We start from the raw sequence: 17,725 nt of genomic DNA, 5'->3' as shown, positions 1-17,725 counted from the left end.
TTGGTCACATCTAGTCTTAGACTTAGATTGGTCACATCTAGTCTTTGACTTATATTGGTCACATCTAGTCTTAGACTTACATTGGTCACAGGTAGTCTTAGACTTAGATTGGTCACAGGTAGTCTTAGACTTAGATTAGACACATCTAGTCTTAGACTTAGATTGGTCACAGGTAGTCTTAGACTTAGATTGGACACATCTAGTCTTAGACTTAGATTGGTCACAGGTAGTCTTAGACTTAGATTGGACACATCTAGTCTTAGACTTAGATTGGTCACATCTAGTCTTAGACTTACATTGGTCACATCTAGTCTTAGACTTAGATTGGTCACATCTAGTCTTAGACTTAGAATGGTCACATCTAGTCTTAGACTTAGATTGGTCACATTTTGGTCTTAGACTTAGATTGGTCACATCTAGTCTCAGACTTAGATTGGTCACATTTTGGTCTTAGACTTAGATTGGTCACATCTAGTCTTAGACTTAGATTGGTCACATTTAGTCTTAGACTTAGATTTGTCACATCTAGTCTTAGACTTAGATTGGTCACATCTACTCTTAGACTTAGATTGGTCACATCTAGTCTTAGACTTAGATTGGTCACATCTAGTCTTAGACTTAGATTGGTCACATCTCGTCTAGCGGCTGGTGCCAAAAGCCCAAATAGTTACACTCCAAAACCAGAAAGGTGTGCCTAAGTTAAAGTTGGTTTTCCCCTATAGTAGTGAAAAAACAACTGTTGAGATGCAAAAGAACAACCCTTCTGTGGATGCCAACTAAGTGTAATCCCCCTCGTTAACATTCTATTCAGTTGTAAAGAAATGGCACAAAGGAGCATCTACTTCCTGTTTCTAACTGCTGTTATTTGTCGGAGGCTAAATTGCAGAGTCTTTTAGGAATGGTTGAAAGGACAGTGTTGTATGTGGGACACAGGTAATAGAAAATAATCAAGAAGCAAGAGTTAAAGCCAGAATATTATGAAAACAAACGTTATTATTACGAAAATAGAAAAAACAACATTAAATTAATTGCAATAAAATCCAAAGATTATGATATGAAATGTAATATTTGAAGTAAGAAATGTAATATTTGAAGTAAGAAATGTAATATTTGAAGTAAGAAATGCGTAACATCACAAGAACAGAAGCTGGATTTTTGCCCCAAAATAAATTAGATTGCCGAGTTTAGTTTGGAGCTCAGAAAAAGAGCCCACATAATCTTACAAGATAAATATTGTCCTTTTTAGGAGAATAAAGATGCAATATTAGAGGACGATGGAAGGGTTTGGTAGAGCATAATAATAATAATAATAATAATAATAATAATAATAATAATAATAATAACATTTATATGATAATAGAGTATAATAGCCTCCAAATCATCCTCACACATATTGTAATCATTATTTTACAGGAAAAAACCCCAATTTTACAAAAATATTAGAAAGACAAATCATAAATTCATGAAAATGAAGTCAAAATACTTGTTTATGGATGCCATGCTAAAAAAAAAAATCTAAAATATAGTCAAATATTTTTGGGGAAAATTACCATTATTCTGAAAAAAATTAAGTTGCCATATTAATTAAAACATGGATAATAAAATTGTGTCAAATATAAAAGCTTTAACTGCACAAGTGTGTGTGGTAGTTGTAATATTAATAAAATAATAATACAAATAAATTAATTATAATAATATTAATGCTAAATAAAAAATAAAAAAAATAATACATTACAAAAGATAATAATACACGATAATAATAATAACACATTTAGATAATAATAGTAATAATAATAATAATTGAATACATATAATAATAATACTACATTAAAAATAATAATAATAATAATACATAGAAAAATTGTACATAACAATAATTACACACAATACTAATAATAATAATAACAATAATAATGATAATAATACACACAACTCCATGAGGGACAAGCGGTAGAAATGGATGGATGGATAATATTAATAATAACAACAACAATACAATGATGATAATAATAATAATAATAATAATAATAATAATAATAATAATAATAATAATAATAATAATAATAATAATACATTGTTATAGTAAGAATAATAATAATACATTATGATATTAATAATTAAACTAGTAATACTAATAATATTAATAACCATTACAATAATAACAATAATAATTCATTAGTACAATTATAATATAATAATAATAATAATAACACTATTATTACAAATCATAATACATACATACATTATAATAATAATAAAAATATAATACTACCAATAATAATAGTGACTGGATTTACAAATGTTATTGATTTGATTTAATTAACACTGCAAGTGAAACTGAAGAGGACAGTGGAGACATGATCCTTCTTTGTGTGCGTGAGTGTGTGTGTGTGTGTGTGTGTGTGTGTGTGTGTGTGTGTGTGTGTGTGTGTGTGTGTGTGTGTGTGTGTGTGTGTGTGTGTGTGTGTGTGTGTGTGAGAAAGTGATTAAAAGATGAGAGAGGAGACGACTTGTGTCCTTCTTTTGTAATGCAATTCACACACACACACACACACACACACACACACACACACACACACACACACACACACACACACACACACACACACACACACACACACACACACACACACACACACACACACACACACACACACACACACACACACTTTTCCAGAGTGCACTCCTTGGTCGATCTCTATATTGAGCTGTAATTTGGTAACACAACCTCATGTTAGAACCACTAGACTGAGATGAAGTATGAGTCATCACACACACACACACACACACACACACACACACACACACACACACACACACACACACACACACACACACACACACACACACACACACACACACACACACACACACACACACACACACACACACACACACACACACACACACACACACACACACACACACACTTTTACTCCCGTAATTCAACAAGGAATGACTGTGTTGCTGCTGTTGTCATAGCCACAAGGCGCAGTTTAATGTAAAGAAATATTAACCCCAGGGTGCAGAGACGGCAGGCGAGGAGCAGGTAAAAGTTTTAATAAGAGAAGAACTAGTGCAACAGGGAAGAATGCATGAATGTCATGCAGGAACTCAACGGGACCCCCATCGGAACTTCATGAATGTTTTTTGTGAGCAAAAAGTATGTGCTCCAATCACTACATCACAACAAAATAAAGTCAAGACAGCCATGACAGGATGTTCTTTACAATGGGGACGGCGTGGCGAAGTTGGTAAAGTGGCGTGGCGAAGTTGGTAAAGTGGCCGTGCAAGGCAATCGGAGGGTTGCTGGTTACTGGGGTTCAATCCCCACCTTCTACCATCCTAGTCACGTCCGTTGTGTCCTTGGGCAAGACACTTCACCCTTGCTCCTGATGGCTGCTGGTTAGCGCCTTGCATGGCAGCTCCCGCCATCAGTGTGTGAATGTGTGTGTGAATGTGGAAATAGTGTCAAAGCGCTTTGAGTACCTTGAAGGTAGAAAAGCGCTATACAAGTATAACCCATTTATCATTTATTTATTTACAAGTGTATGTACACTTTTGACCACCACTGTAGAGGATCTTTGATGGACATTTTTTCCAACAGATCCAAAATAGAAACTGTGAGAGGTCCTGTCATTTAGAGCAGTGGTCCCCAACCACCAGACCAATTGGTACCGGGCCGCACAAGAAATTTAAAAAAAGAAAAAAAATAATATATACGACGAAATCAACATAAAAAACACAATATATACATTATATATCAATATATAGTCCACTAAAGACTAGTCCACTAAAACTATGTCCACTAAACACTAGTCCACTAAAGACTAGTCCACTAAAACTATGTCCACTAAACACTAGTCCACTAAAGACTAGTCCACTAAAACTATGTCCACTAAAGACTAGTCCACTAAAGACTAGTCCGCTAAAACTATGTCCACTAAAGACTAGTCCACTAAAGACTAGTCCACTAAAACTATGTCCACTAAAGACTAGTCCACTAAAACTATGTCCACTAAAGACTAGTCCACTAAAGACTAGTCCACTAAAACTATGTCCACTAAAGACTAGTCCACTAAAGACTAGTCCACTAAAACTATGTCCACTAAAGACTAGTCCACTAAAACTATGTCCACTAAAGACTAGTCCACTAAAGACTAGTCCACTAAAACTATGTCCACTAAAGACTAGTCCACTAAAGACTAGTCCACTAAAACTATGTCCACTAAAGCCTAGTCCACTAAAACTATGTCCACTAAAGACTAGTCCACTAAAGACTAGTCCACTAAAAACAAGTCCACTAAAGACTAGTCCACTATTGACAAGTCCACTAAAACTATGTCCACTAAAGACTAGTCCACTAAAACTATGTCCACTAAAGACTAGTACACTAAAACTATGTCCACTAAAGACTAGTCCACTAAAGACTAGCCCACTAAAACTATGTCCACTAAAGACTAGTCCACTAAAGACTAGTCCACTAAAACTATGTCCACTAAAGACTAGTCCACTAAAGACTAGTCCACTAAAACTATGTCCACTAAAGACTAGTCCACTAAAGACTAGTCCACTAAAACTATGTCCACTAAAGACAAGTCCACTAAAGACTAGTCCACTAAAGACTAGTCCACTAAAAACAAGTCCACTAAAGACTAGTCCACTATTGACAAGTCCACTAAAGACTAGTCCACTAAACACAAGTCCACTAAAAACAAGTCCACTAAGGACTAGTCCACTAAAGACAAGTCCACTAAAAACAAGTCTACTAAAGACTAGTCCACTAAAGACAAGTCCACTAAATACTAGTCCACTAAAGACTAGTCCACTAAAGACAAGTCCACTAAAAACAAGTCCACTAAAGACTAGTCCACTAAAGACTAGTCCACTAAAACTATGTCCACTAAAGACTAGTCCACTAAAGACTAGTCCACTAAAACTATGTCCACTAAAGACTAGTCCACTAAAAACAAGTCCACTAAAGACTAGTCCACTATTGACAAGACCAAGTCCCGGTACCGGTCCGCGGACCAATTGGTACCGGGCCGCACAAGAAATTTAAAAAAAATAAATAATAATAATATATATATATATATTTTTTTTTTTTTTAATGAAATCAACATAAAAAACACAATATATACATTATATATCAATATAGATCAATACAGCCTGCAGGGATACAGTCCGTAAGCACACATGAGTGTATTTATTTATGTAAAAAAAAAAAAAAAAATTTTTTTTTTTTTTTAAAATACACCCCCCCCCCCCCCCCACCCTCCACTGGTCCGTGGGACAAATTTTCAAGCGTTGACCGGTCCGCAGCTACAAAAAGGTTGGGGACCACTGATTTAGAGGATCTTTGATAGATATTCTTCTGTAGCTCCTTAATAGAAATAGCAAGGATCTTTGGCAACAGGTGTGATCCAGACCATGATTGTGATATCTGGCGTGTGAAAAGCAGACATAAGTGGAGGAGTGAGACGTCCTCTCAGACCACAGATAGATGACTCCATGATGACCACTCAGATGACTCCATGATGACCACTCAGATGACTCCATGATGACCACTCTTGCATAATTCATCCAATTACAATCCTCATCTTCCAATTCCAGTCATTGGAATAGTTGACCAGAGACCAGAGACTCACCTGAGACTCACCTGAGACTCACCTGAGCCTCCAGCAGTGCCTGATGTCATCAAGATGATGGACAACACAACAATGGCCATGAGACACGTGGGCCAGGAGGATCAAGTCCTCCTTTGTTGCTGCCGTGCGTCTGCACATAGAAGAGTCCACTAAAGACTAGTCCACTAAAGACTAGTCCACTAAAGACAAGTCCACTAAAGACCAGTCCACTAAAACTATGTCCACTAAAACTATGTCCACTAAAGACTAGTCCACTAAAGACTAGTCCACTAAAGACAAGTCCACTAAAGACCAGTCCACTAAAACTATGTCCACTAAAACTATGTCCACTAAAGACTAGTCCACTAAAACTATGTCCACTAAAGACTAGTCCACTAAAACTATGTCCACTAAAGACTAGTCCACTAAAACTATGTCCACTAAAGACTAGTCCACTAAAACTATGTCCACTAAAGACTAGTCCACTAAAGACTAGTCCACTAAAGACTAGTCCACTAAAACTATGTCCACTAAAGACTAGTCCACTAAAGACTAGTCCACTAAAACTATGTCCACTAAAGACTAGTCCACTAAAGACTAGTCCACTAAAGACTAGTCCACTAAAACCATGTCCACTAAAGACTAGTCCACTAAAGACTAGTCCACTAAAACTATGTCCACTAAAGACTAGTCCACTAAAGACTAGTCCACTAAAACTATGTCCACTAAAGACTGGTCCACTAAAGACTAGTCCACTAAAACTATGTCCACTAAAGACTAGTCCACTAAAGACTAGTCCACTAAAAACAAGTCCACTAAAGACTGGTCCACTAAAGACTAGTCCACTAAAACTATGTCCACTAAAGACTAGTCCACTAAAGACTAGTCCACTAAAACTATGTCCACTAAAGACTAGTCCACTAAAGACTAGTCCACTAAAAACAAGTCCACTAAAAACAAGTCCACTAAGGACTAGTCCACTAAAGACAAGTCCACTAAAGACTAGTCCACTAAAGACAAGTCCACTAAAAACAAGTCCACTAAAGATAAGTCCACTAAAACAAGTCCACTAAAGACTAGTCCACTAAAACCATGTCCACTAAAGACTAGTCCACTAAAGACTAGTCCACTAAAGATAAGTCCACTAAAACAAGTCCACTAAAGACTAGTCCACTAAAACCATGTCCACTAAAGACTAGTCCACTAAAAACTAGTCCACTAAAACTATGTCCACTAAAGACTAGTCCACTAAAACCATGTCCACTAAAGACTAGTCCACTAAAGACTAGTCCACTAAAACTATGTCCACTAAAGACTAGTCCACTAAAACTATGTCCACTAAAGACTAGTCCACTAAAGACTAGTCCACTAAAAACAAGTCCACTAAAGACTAGTCCACTATTGACAAGTCCACTAAAGACTAGTCCACTAAAGACAAGTCCATTAAAAACAAGTCTACTAAGGACTAGTCCACTAAAGACAAGTCCACTAAAGACTAGTCCACTAAAGACAAGTCCACTAAAAACAAGTCCACTAAAGACTAGTCCACTAAAAACAAGTCCACTAAAGACATGTCCACTAAAAACATGTCCACTAAAGATAAGTCCACTAAAACAAGTCCACTAAAGACTAGTCCACTAAAAACAAGTCCACTAAAGACAAGTCCACTAAAGACTAGTCCACTAAAACTATGTCCACTAAAGACTAGTCCACTAAAGACTAGTCCACTAAAGCTATGCCCACTAAAGACTAGTCCACTAAAGACTAGTCCACTAAAACTATGTCCACTAAAGACTAGTCCACTAAAGACTTGTCCACTAAAAACAAGTCCACTAAAGACTAGTCCACTATTGACAAGTCCACTAAAGACTAGTCCACTAAAGACAAGTCCACTAAAAACAAGTCCACTAAGGACTAGTCCACTAAAGACAAGTCCACTAAAGACTAGTCCACTAAAGACAAGTCCACTAAAAACAAGTCCACTAAGGACTAGTCCACTAAAAACAAGTCCACTAAATACTAGTCCACTAAAAACAAGTCCACTAAAAACAAGTCCACTAAAGACTAGTTCACTAAAGACTTGTCCACTAAAGACAAGTCCACTAAAGACTAGTTCACTAAAGACTTGTCCACTAAAGACTAGTCCACTAAAGACTAGTCCACTAAAGACAAGTCCACTAAAAACAAGTCCACTAAAGACTAGTTCACTAAAGACTTGTCCACTAAAGACTAGTCCACTAAAGACATGTCCACTAAAAACATGTCCGCTTGTAACGAACATGATATCATACACAAATAAACCCGCTGCAGGACCGCTTGTATCACACATGATATCACACACAAGTGAAAACACTGCAAGACTGCCTGTATCGCACATGATATCACACACAAGTAAATACACTGCAAGACTGTTTGTATCGCACATTATATCACACACAAGTAAACACTGCAGGACTTCTTGTATCGCACATGATATCACACACAAGTAAACCCGCTGCAGGACTGCTTGTATCACACATGATATCACACACAAGTAAAAACACTGCAAGACTGCTTGTATCGCACATGATATCACACACAAGTAAAAACACTGCAAGACTGCTTGTATCGCACATTATATCACACACAAGTAAACACTGCAGGACTTCTTGTATCGCACAAGATATCACACACAAGTAAACCCGCTGCAGGACTGCTTGTATCGCACATGATAGCACACACAAGTAAACACACTGCAGGACCGCTTGTATCACACATGATATCACACACAAGTAAAAACACTGCAAGACTGCTTGTATCGCACATGATATCACACACAAGTAAAAACACTGCAAGACTGCTTGTATCGCACATTATATCACACACAAGTAAACACTGCAGGACTTCTTGTATCGCACAAGATATCAAACACAAGTAAACCCGCTGCAGGACTGCTTGTATCGCACATGATATCACACACAAGTAAACACGCTGCAGCACGGCTTGTATCGCACATGATATCACACACAAGTAAACACGCTGCAGCACGGCTTGTATCGCACATGATGTCACACACTAATAAACCCGCTGCAGGACCGCTTGTATCACACATGGTATCACACAGAAGTAAAAACACTGCTGGACTGCTTATATCGCACATGATATCACACACAAGTAAAAACACTGCAGGACTGCTTACATCGCACATGATATCACACACAAGTAAACACGCTGCAGGACTGCTTGTATCACACATGATATCACACACAAGTAAACACGCTGCAGGACTGCTTGTATCACACATGATATCACACACAAGTAAACCCGCAGCAGCACGGCTTGTATCGCACATGATATCACACACTAATAAACCCGCTGCAGGACCGCTTGTATCACACATGGTATCACACACAAGTAAAAACACTGCTGGACTGCTTATATCGCACATGATATCACACACAAGTAAAAACACTGCAAGACTGCTTGTATCGCACATGATATCACACACAAGTAAACACGCTGCAGGAGCGCTTGTATCGCACATGATATCACACATTTTTGTAAGCACATATCATCACATGTGTATTCATGATGTCTGACTAATATCAATGTTGGTGTGAGACATCATATATTTATCTGTGTAAGTATTTTAATACTTTTCTAAATTAAGGGGACCACAACAAATATCATTATTGTCTTTATTGTAACAACAAATGTTAAATATGTTTATTATTGTCATTTAGTCCTTCAATAAAATAGTCAACAACTTGTCTTTTAAATAAAATAGTCAACAACTTGTCTTTTAGGAGGAAGTAAACAAACAAGGACTCCTAATTAGTCTAATTACATTGTCTAATTATTGTGTCATTTATACACCTATTATTTTGTACACTTTATGAGGGACAAACTGTAAAAATGGATTATTAATCCACTTGTTCATTTCCTGTTAATATCTGCTTACTTTCTGTTTGAACATGTTCTATCTACACTTCTGTTCAAATGTAATAATCACTTATTCTTCTCTTCTTTCATACTTGACATTAGTTTTGGATGATACCACACATTTAGGTATGGATCATGTCGATACCAAGTAGTTACAGGATCATACATTTGGACACCTGGCCACACCTGCACCTTGTCTCTTATATCAGTGGTCCCCAACCACCATTAAATCAACATAAAAAACACAATATATACATTATATATCAATATAGATCAATACAGCCTGCAGGGATACAGTCCGTAAGCACACATGATTGTATTTATTTATGTAAAAAAAAAATAATAATAAAAAAAAAAAAAAAAAATTTAATTTTTTTTTTTTTATGAAATCAACATAAAAAACACAATATATACATTCTATATCAATATAGATCAATGCAGCCTGCAGGGATACAGTCCGTAAGCACACATGATTGTATTTATTTATGTAAAAAATAAATAAATTAAAAAAATAAATAATTTTTTTTATTTTTATGAAATCAACATAAAAAACACAATATATACATTCTATATCAATATAGATCAATACAGCCTGCAGGGATACAGTCCGTAAGCACACATGATTGTATTTATTTATGTAAAAAAAAAAAAAAAAAAAAAAAAAAAAATTATGAAATCAACATAAAAAACACAATATATACATTCTATATCAATATAGATCAATACAGCCTGCAGGGATACAGTCCGTAAGCACACATGATTGTATTTATTTATGTAAAAAAAAAAAAATAATAAAATAAAAAAAATTAATGAAATCAAGATAAAAAACACAATATATACATTCTATATCAATATAGATCAATGCAGCCTGCAGGGATACAGTCCGTAAGCACACATGATTGTATTTATTTATGTAAAAAATAAATCAAATTAAAAAAAAAATTAAAAAAAAAAAATTTATGAAATCAACATAAAAAACACAATATATACATTCTATATCAATATAGATCAATACAGCCTGCAGGGATACAGTCCGTAAGCACACATGATTGTATTTATTTATGTAAAAAATAAATAAATAAATAAATAAATAAATAAATAAATAAAATAAATTTATGAAATCAACATAAAAAACACAATATATACATTCTATATCAATATAGATCAATACAGCCTGCAGGGATACAGTCCGTAAGCACACATGATTGTATTTATTTATGTTAAAAAAAAAAAAAAAAAAAGCTTTTTTTTTTTTTTTTAAATACACCCCCCCCCCCCACCCACCCACCGGTCCGTGGGACAAATTTTCAAGCGTTGACCGGTCCGCAGCTACAAAAAGGTTGGGGACCACTGTCTTATATGACCCCTCCCCCAACACCTTGTCTTGTATTTTCTCGTCCTGCAGACATCTCCTAGCGTGTCCTTTAGACTCCACACACACACACACACACACACACACACACACACACACACACACACACACACACACACACACACACACACACACACACACACACACACACACACACACACACACACACACACACACACACACACACACACACACACACACACACACACACACACACACATACACAGTTGTGGTCCTCCTGGCTGGTTGCTGATAACAATTGAAGCTTTCATCAAATCTCCAATATGCAAATGAGGTATATTTACTGTGACGTGGTGCACAACAACAACAACAACAACATTAAAAGCAGCACATGGTTTGAGACAAGAACAGTTGAAGAAACAGAACATGTTGTTTTTGTTTTTATGACAAAATATATGAAAGAAAAATAAAGCGGAGAAAAGCAGTAGCAAATGAATTGTGAATTTGTAATATTTGATATATTAATGCTTGATAAACTATTCAATATGTCTGGGTTTTGTATATCAACCTATGTTGTATTTACTTCTCTTATTGTATATTATGTCTCTAATTACTTATGTATTAATTGTATTTGTACTGTACTTCATTAACTGGATTTATTTTTGGATTTATTATCACTATTTACTCACATTTATACAGTACATGTATACACACATATACATGTATTATATATAATATACAGTATATACATAAACACACATATATATATATATATATATATATATATATATATATATATATATATATATATATATATATATATATATATACAAACCCCGTTTCCATATGAGTTGGGAAATTCATCCCTCAGGCTGTACTGCATCAACAAGCCACATCAGTGTGTAAAGGATATCACCACATGGGCTCAGGAACACTTCAGAAACCCACTGTCAGTAACTACAGTCGGTCGCTACATCTGTAAGTGCAAGTTAAAACTCTCCTATGCAAGGCGAAAACCGTTTATCAACAACACCCAGAAACGCCGTCGGCTTCGCTGGGCCTGAGCTCATCTAAGATGGACTGATACAAAGTGGGAAAGTGTTCTGTGGTCTGACGAGTCCACATTTCAAATTGTTTTCGGAAACTGTGGACGTCGTGTCCGTTTATATTTACATCTAACACAATTTACCAACTCATATAATAATAATAATAATTAGGGATGTCCGATAGTGGCTTTTTGCCGATATCCGATATTCCGATATTGTCCAACTCTTTAATTACCGATATCAACCGATATCAACCGATATATGCAGTCGTGGAATTAACACATTATTATGCCTAATTTGGACAACCAGGTATGGTGAAGATAAGGTACTTTTTAAAAAAATTAGTAAAATAAGATAAATAAATTAAAAACATTTTCTTGAATATAAAAGAAAGTACAACAATATAAAAACAGTTACATAGAAATTAGTAATGAATGAAAATTAGTAAAATTAACTGTTAAAGGTTAGTACTATTAGTGGACCAGCAGCACGCACAATCATGTGGGCTTACGGACTGTATCCCTTGCAGACTGTATTGATATATATTGATATATAATGTAGGAACCAGAATATTGATAACAGAAAGAAATGGGGGGAGGGAGGTTTTTTGGGTTGGTGCACTAATTGTAAGTGTAGCTTGTGTTTTTTATGTGGATTTAATAAAAAAAAACAAAAAACAAAAAAAAACAAAAAAAAAACAACGATACCGATAATAAAAAAAACGATACCGATAATTTCCGATATCACATTTTAACGCATATATCGGCCGATAATATGCGGTAAATCCCAGGTATAATAATAATAATACCTGGGATTTATATAGCGGTTTTTTAAGTACCCAAAGTCGCTTTACATGTAGAACCCATCAATCATTCACACCTGGTGGTGGTAAGCTACTTTCATAGCCACAGCTGCCCTGGGGTAGACTGACGGAAGCGTGGCTGCAATTTGCGCCAACGGCCCCTCCGACCACCACCATCATATCATTCATCATTCAATTCACCGGTATGAGTGGCACCGGTGGAAACAAAGTTTGTACACATGCATATACACACATATATACACGTATACAGTGCATATATATCACATATATACATATATACACATATATATACATATATACAGTGCATATATATCACATATACACATATATATATATACATATATACAGTGCATATATATCACATATATACATATACAGTGCATATATATCACATATATACATATATACACATATGTATATATGTGTATATATATATGCACTGTGCATATATATATGCACAGTGCATATATATCACATATATACATATATATATACATATATACAGTGCATATATATCACATATATACATATATATATACATATATACAGTGCATATATATCACATATATACATATACAGTGCATATATATCACATATATACATATATACACACATATATACATATATACAGTGCATATATATCACATATATACATATATATATATACATATATACAGTGCATATATATATCACATATATACATATACTGTGCATATATATCACATATATACATATATACACATATATATACATATATACAGTGCATATATATCACATATATACATATACAGTGCATATATATCACATATATACATATATACACATATATATACATATATACAGTGCATATATATCACATATATACATATATACACATATATATATACATATATACAGTGCATATATATCACATATCACATACATACACATATAAATACATACATACACACACACATATATACACAAATACATACACACACATATATACACAAATAAATACATACATACACACACATATATACACATACAAATACATACACACACATATATACACGTATAAATACATACATACACACACGTATATACACAAATAAATACATACATACACACATATATATACACATACAAATACATACACACACATATATCCACATATAAATACACACACACACATATATACACATACACATACATACATACACGTATATATACACATATAAATACATGCACACACACACATATATACACATTCAAATACATACACACACATATATACACATACACACACATATATACACGTATACATACTTACATACACACACATAAATACATACACACAAACATATATACACATATAAATACATACACACACATATATACACACACACATACATACACACACATATATACACATTTATACACATACAAATACATTCATATATACACATATAAATACATACATACACACATACGTATATACATATATACACATATAAATACATACACACACATATATACACATATAAATACTTACACACACATACGTATATACATATATACACACATACACATACATACACACACATATATACACATATAAATACATACACACACACATACGTATATACATATATACACATATAAATACATACACACACATATATACACATATAAATACATACACACACACATACGTATATACATATATACACATACACATACATACACACACATATATACACATATAAATACATACACACACACACATATGTATATACATATATACACATACACACACATATATACACATATAAATACATACACACACACATACATATATACATATATACACATATAAATACATACACACACATATATAAATCCATGTACAAACACAAAAAAGCCTAATGTAATGAGTATAAAACTAGAGTATAGTAGTTTTTAAAACACAAGACAACAGTACAAATATTTGGCAAGGACATGCAAAATACAACTGTGACATGGATGTTTGTTAGCATGTGTTTGTTTGTATACACTATTGTGTTTGCATATGTTTGTTGTATGGCTGTATTTATTTGTGTTTACTTGTGTTTGTTGACATATGTATGGTTTATACGTATGTTTATGTACATATGTTTACATGTGTAAGTTAGCATGTGTTTGTTTGTATACAGTATTTTGTTTGTGTTAGTTTTTATGTGTTCATTTATTTGTGTTGACTTGTTTGTTTATATATGTATGTTTCAACAGGTTTGTATGTATGTTTGTTTCTATATGATGGTTTGTACATGTATGTCTATGTACGTACTGTATGTTTGTATGTCTTTGTTTTTTGTGTTTTTTTATATTTCACTTGTGTTTGTTTATATATGTATGTGTTATATGTATGTTTCATATGTATGTTGTATATGTATGTTTTATATATGTATGTTTTATATGTATGTTTCATATGTATGTTTTATATGTATTTTTATATATGTATGTTTTATATGTATGTTTATATATGTATGTTTTATATGTATGTTTATATATGTATGTTTTATATGTATGTTTATATATGTATGTTTTATATGTGAGTTTATATATGTATGTTTTATATGTGAGTTTATATATGTATGTATGTTTTATATGTATGTTTATATGTATGTTTTATATGTATATTTATATATGTTTATATGTATGTTTATATATGTATGTTTTCATATGTATGTTTATATGTAAGTTTTATATGTATGTTTGTATGTATGTTGTATTTGTATGTTTATATATGTATGTTTTATGTGTGTTTACATATGTATGCTTTATATGTGTTTTCGTATGTATGTTTTATATGTATGTTTACATATGTATGCTTATATATGTATGTTTTATATGTATGTTTATATGTATGTTTATATATGTATGTTTCAACAGGTTTATATGTATGTTTGTTTCTATATGATGGTTTGTACATGTATGTCTATGTACGTATGTTTGTATGTGTTTGTTTTTTGTGTTTTTTTATATTTCACTTGTGTTTGTTTATATATGTATGTGTTATATGTATGTTTCATATGTATGTTGTATATGTATGTTTTATATATGTATGTTTTATATGTATGTTTCATATGTATGTTTTATATGTATTTTTATATATGTATGTTTTATATGTATGTTTATATATGTATGTTTTATATGTATGTTTATATATGTATGTTTTATATGTGAGTTTATATATGTATGTATGTTTTATATGTATGTTTATATGTATGTTTTATATGTATATTTATATATGTTTATATGTATGTTTATATATGTATGTTTGCATATGTATGTTTATATGTATGTTTTATATGTATGTTTTATATGTATGTTTGTATGTATGTTGTATTTGTATGTTTATATATGTATGTTTTATGTGTGTTTACATATGTATGCTTTATATGTGTTTTCGTATGTATGTTTTATATGTATGTTTACATATGTATGCTTATATATGTATGTTTTATATGTATGTTTATATGTATGTTTATATATGTATGTTTTATATGTGAGTTTATATATGTATGCATGTTTTATATGTATGTTTATATGTATGTTTTATATGTATATTTATATATGTATGTTTATATATGTATGTTTATATGTATATTTATATATGTATGTTTTATATGTGAGTTTATATACGTATCTTTTATATGTTTGTTTATATGTATGTTTTATATGTATATTTATATATGTATGTTTATAGATGTATGTTTATATGTATATTTAAATATGTATGTTTTATATGTGAGTTTATATACTGTATGTATGTTTTATATGTATGTTTATATGTATGTTTTATATGTATATATGTATGTTTATATGTATGTTTTATATGTAGGTTTTATATGTATGTTTGTATGTATGTTTTATATGTATGTTGTATATGTATGTTTTCATATGTATGTTTATATATGTATGTTTTTATATGTATGTTCATATATGTATGTTTCATATGTATGTTTAAATGTATGTTTTATATGTATAATTGTATACAGTATGTATGTTTATATACAGGTATGTATGTTTTTATATGTATGTTCATTTATGTATGTTTCATATGTATGTTGAAATGTATGTTTTATATGTTTAATTATATATGTATGTTTATATATGTATGTTTCTATGTGTACATTTCTATATGTATGTTTATATATGTATGTTTCATATGTATGTTTAAATGTATGTTTTATATGTATAATTATATATGTATGTTTATATATGTATGTTTCTATGTGTACATTTCTATGTGTATGTTTACATGTATGTTTATATGTACATTTCTATATGTATGTTTACATGTATGTTTATATGTATGTTTCTATATGTATGCCTAACTAGGTTTGTATATATGCTGTACAATTGTTTGTATATAAAGGTATGTTATATGTAGGTGTGTTCATACGTGTTGGTTAGCAGGTGTTAGCATGTGTGCGGGTGCATACCTGAAGTGGCTGTAGGGGTGTATCATACCTGAAGTCGCTGTAGGGGTGTATGATCCACGCACCCGCTGATTTGAGGCGTTCCTGCTCCAGGGCCACAGCTTTGTGGGAGCCAAACATGCGGAGGCTGAACTTGTTGACGCCGGGCTGCAGCATGGCGCCAAACTGCCTCTGGATGAAGGTGCTCTGGTTGGAGCTGCTGTAGTCCTCCCCGTCCAGCCCCAGGCCCAACCCACCCAGCATCGTCTCAGGTGTCCCCGCCGCCGTGGTGGTGGTGGTGCTCTCGGGGCCCGTGGCCACCACCATCATGCCCGCCGACGAGGACGTGGAGGCCGGGGCGGCGCGGGACGTGGCGAAGCCCACCGAGCGAGGCGGCAGGGGCACCGGGGCGGTCGGCGTGCCCGCCGTGCGGAAGGCGAGGCCATCCCTGGCGGAGGAGCTCAGGATGGAGAGGCGGCGGCTGCGTCCCCCGGACCCTCCGTCCCCCACCAGAGAAGCCTTGTCGCCCT

General features: G+C 33.4%; 1 protein-coding gene across 1 annotated transcript in view; it reads right to left on the bottom strand.

Annotated features, from left to right (window-relative positions):
- The window catches only part of LOC133660513 (potassium/sodium hyperpolarization-activated cyclic nucleotide-gated channel 3-like), a 42,126-nt gene that overhangs the window by 24,289 nt on the left and 112 nt on the right, over positions 1–17,725 (bottom strand). The window contains exon 1 of the mRNA XM_062064050.1: positions 17,248–17,725. This exon is cut by the window's right edge and continues 112 nt beyond it. Coding sequence (XP_061920034.1) covers positions 17,248–17,725 — 478 coding nt within the window. The remainder of the gene's footprint in view (positions 1–17,247) is intronic.

The sequence above is a fragment of the Entelurus aequoreus genome, linkage group LG11 (assembly GCF_033978785.1).
Source record: "Entelurus aequoreus isolate RoL-2023_Sb linkage group LG11, RoL_Eaeq_v1.1, whole genome shotgun sequence".
Lineage (NCBI taxonomy): Eukaryota > Metazoa > Chordata > Actinopteri > Syngnathiformes > Syngnathidae > Entelurus > Entelurus aequoreus.
Note: the sequence above shows the minus strand (reverse complement) of the source record. Positions and strands in the feature narration are given on the sequence as shown.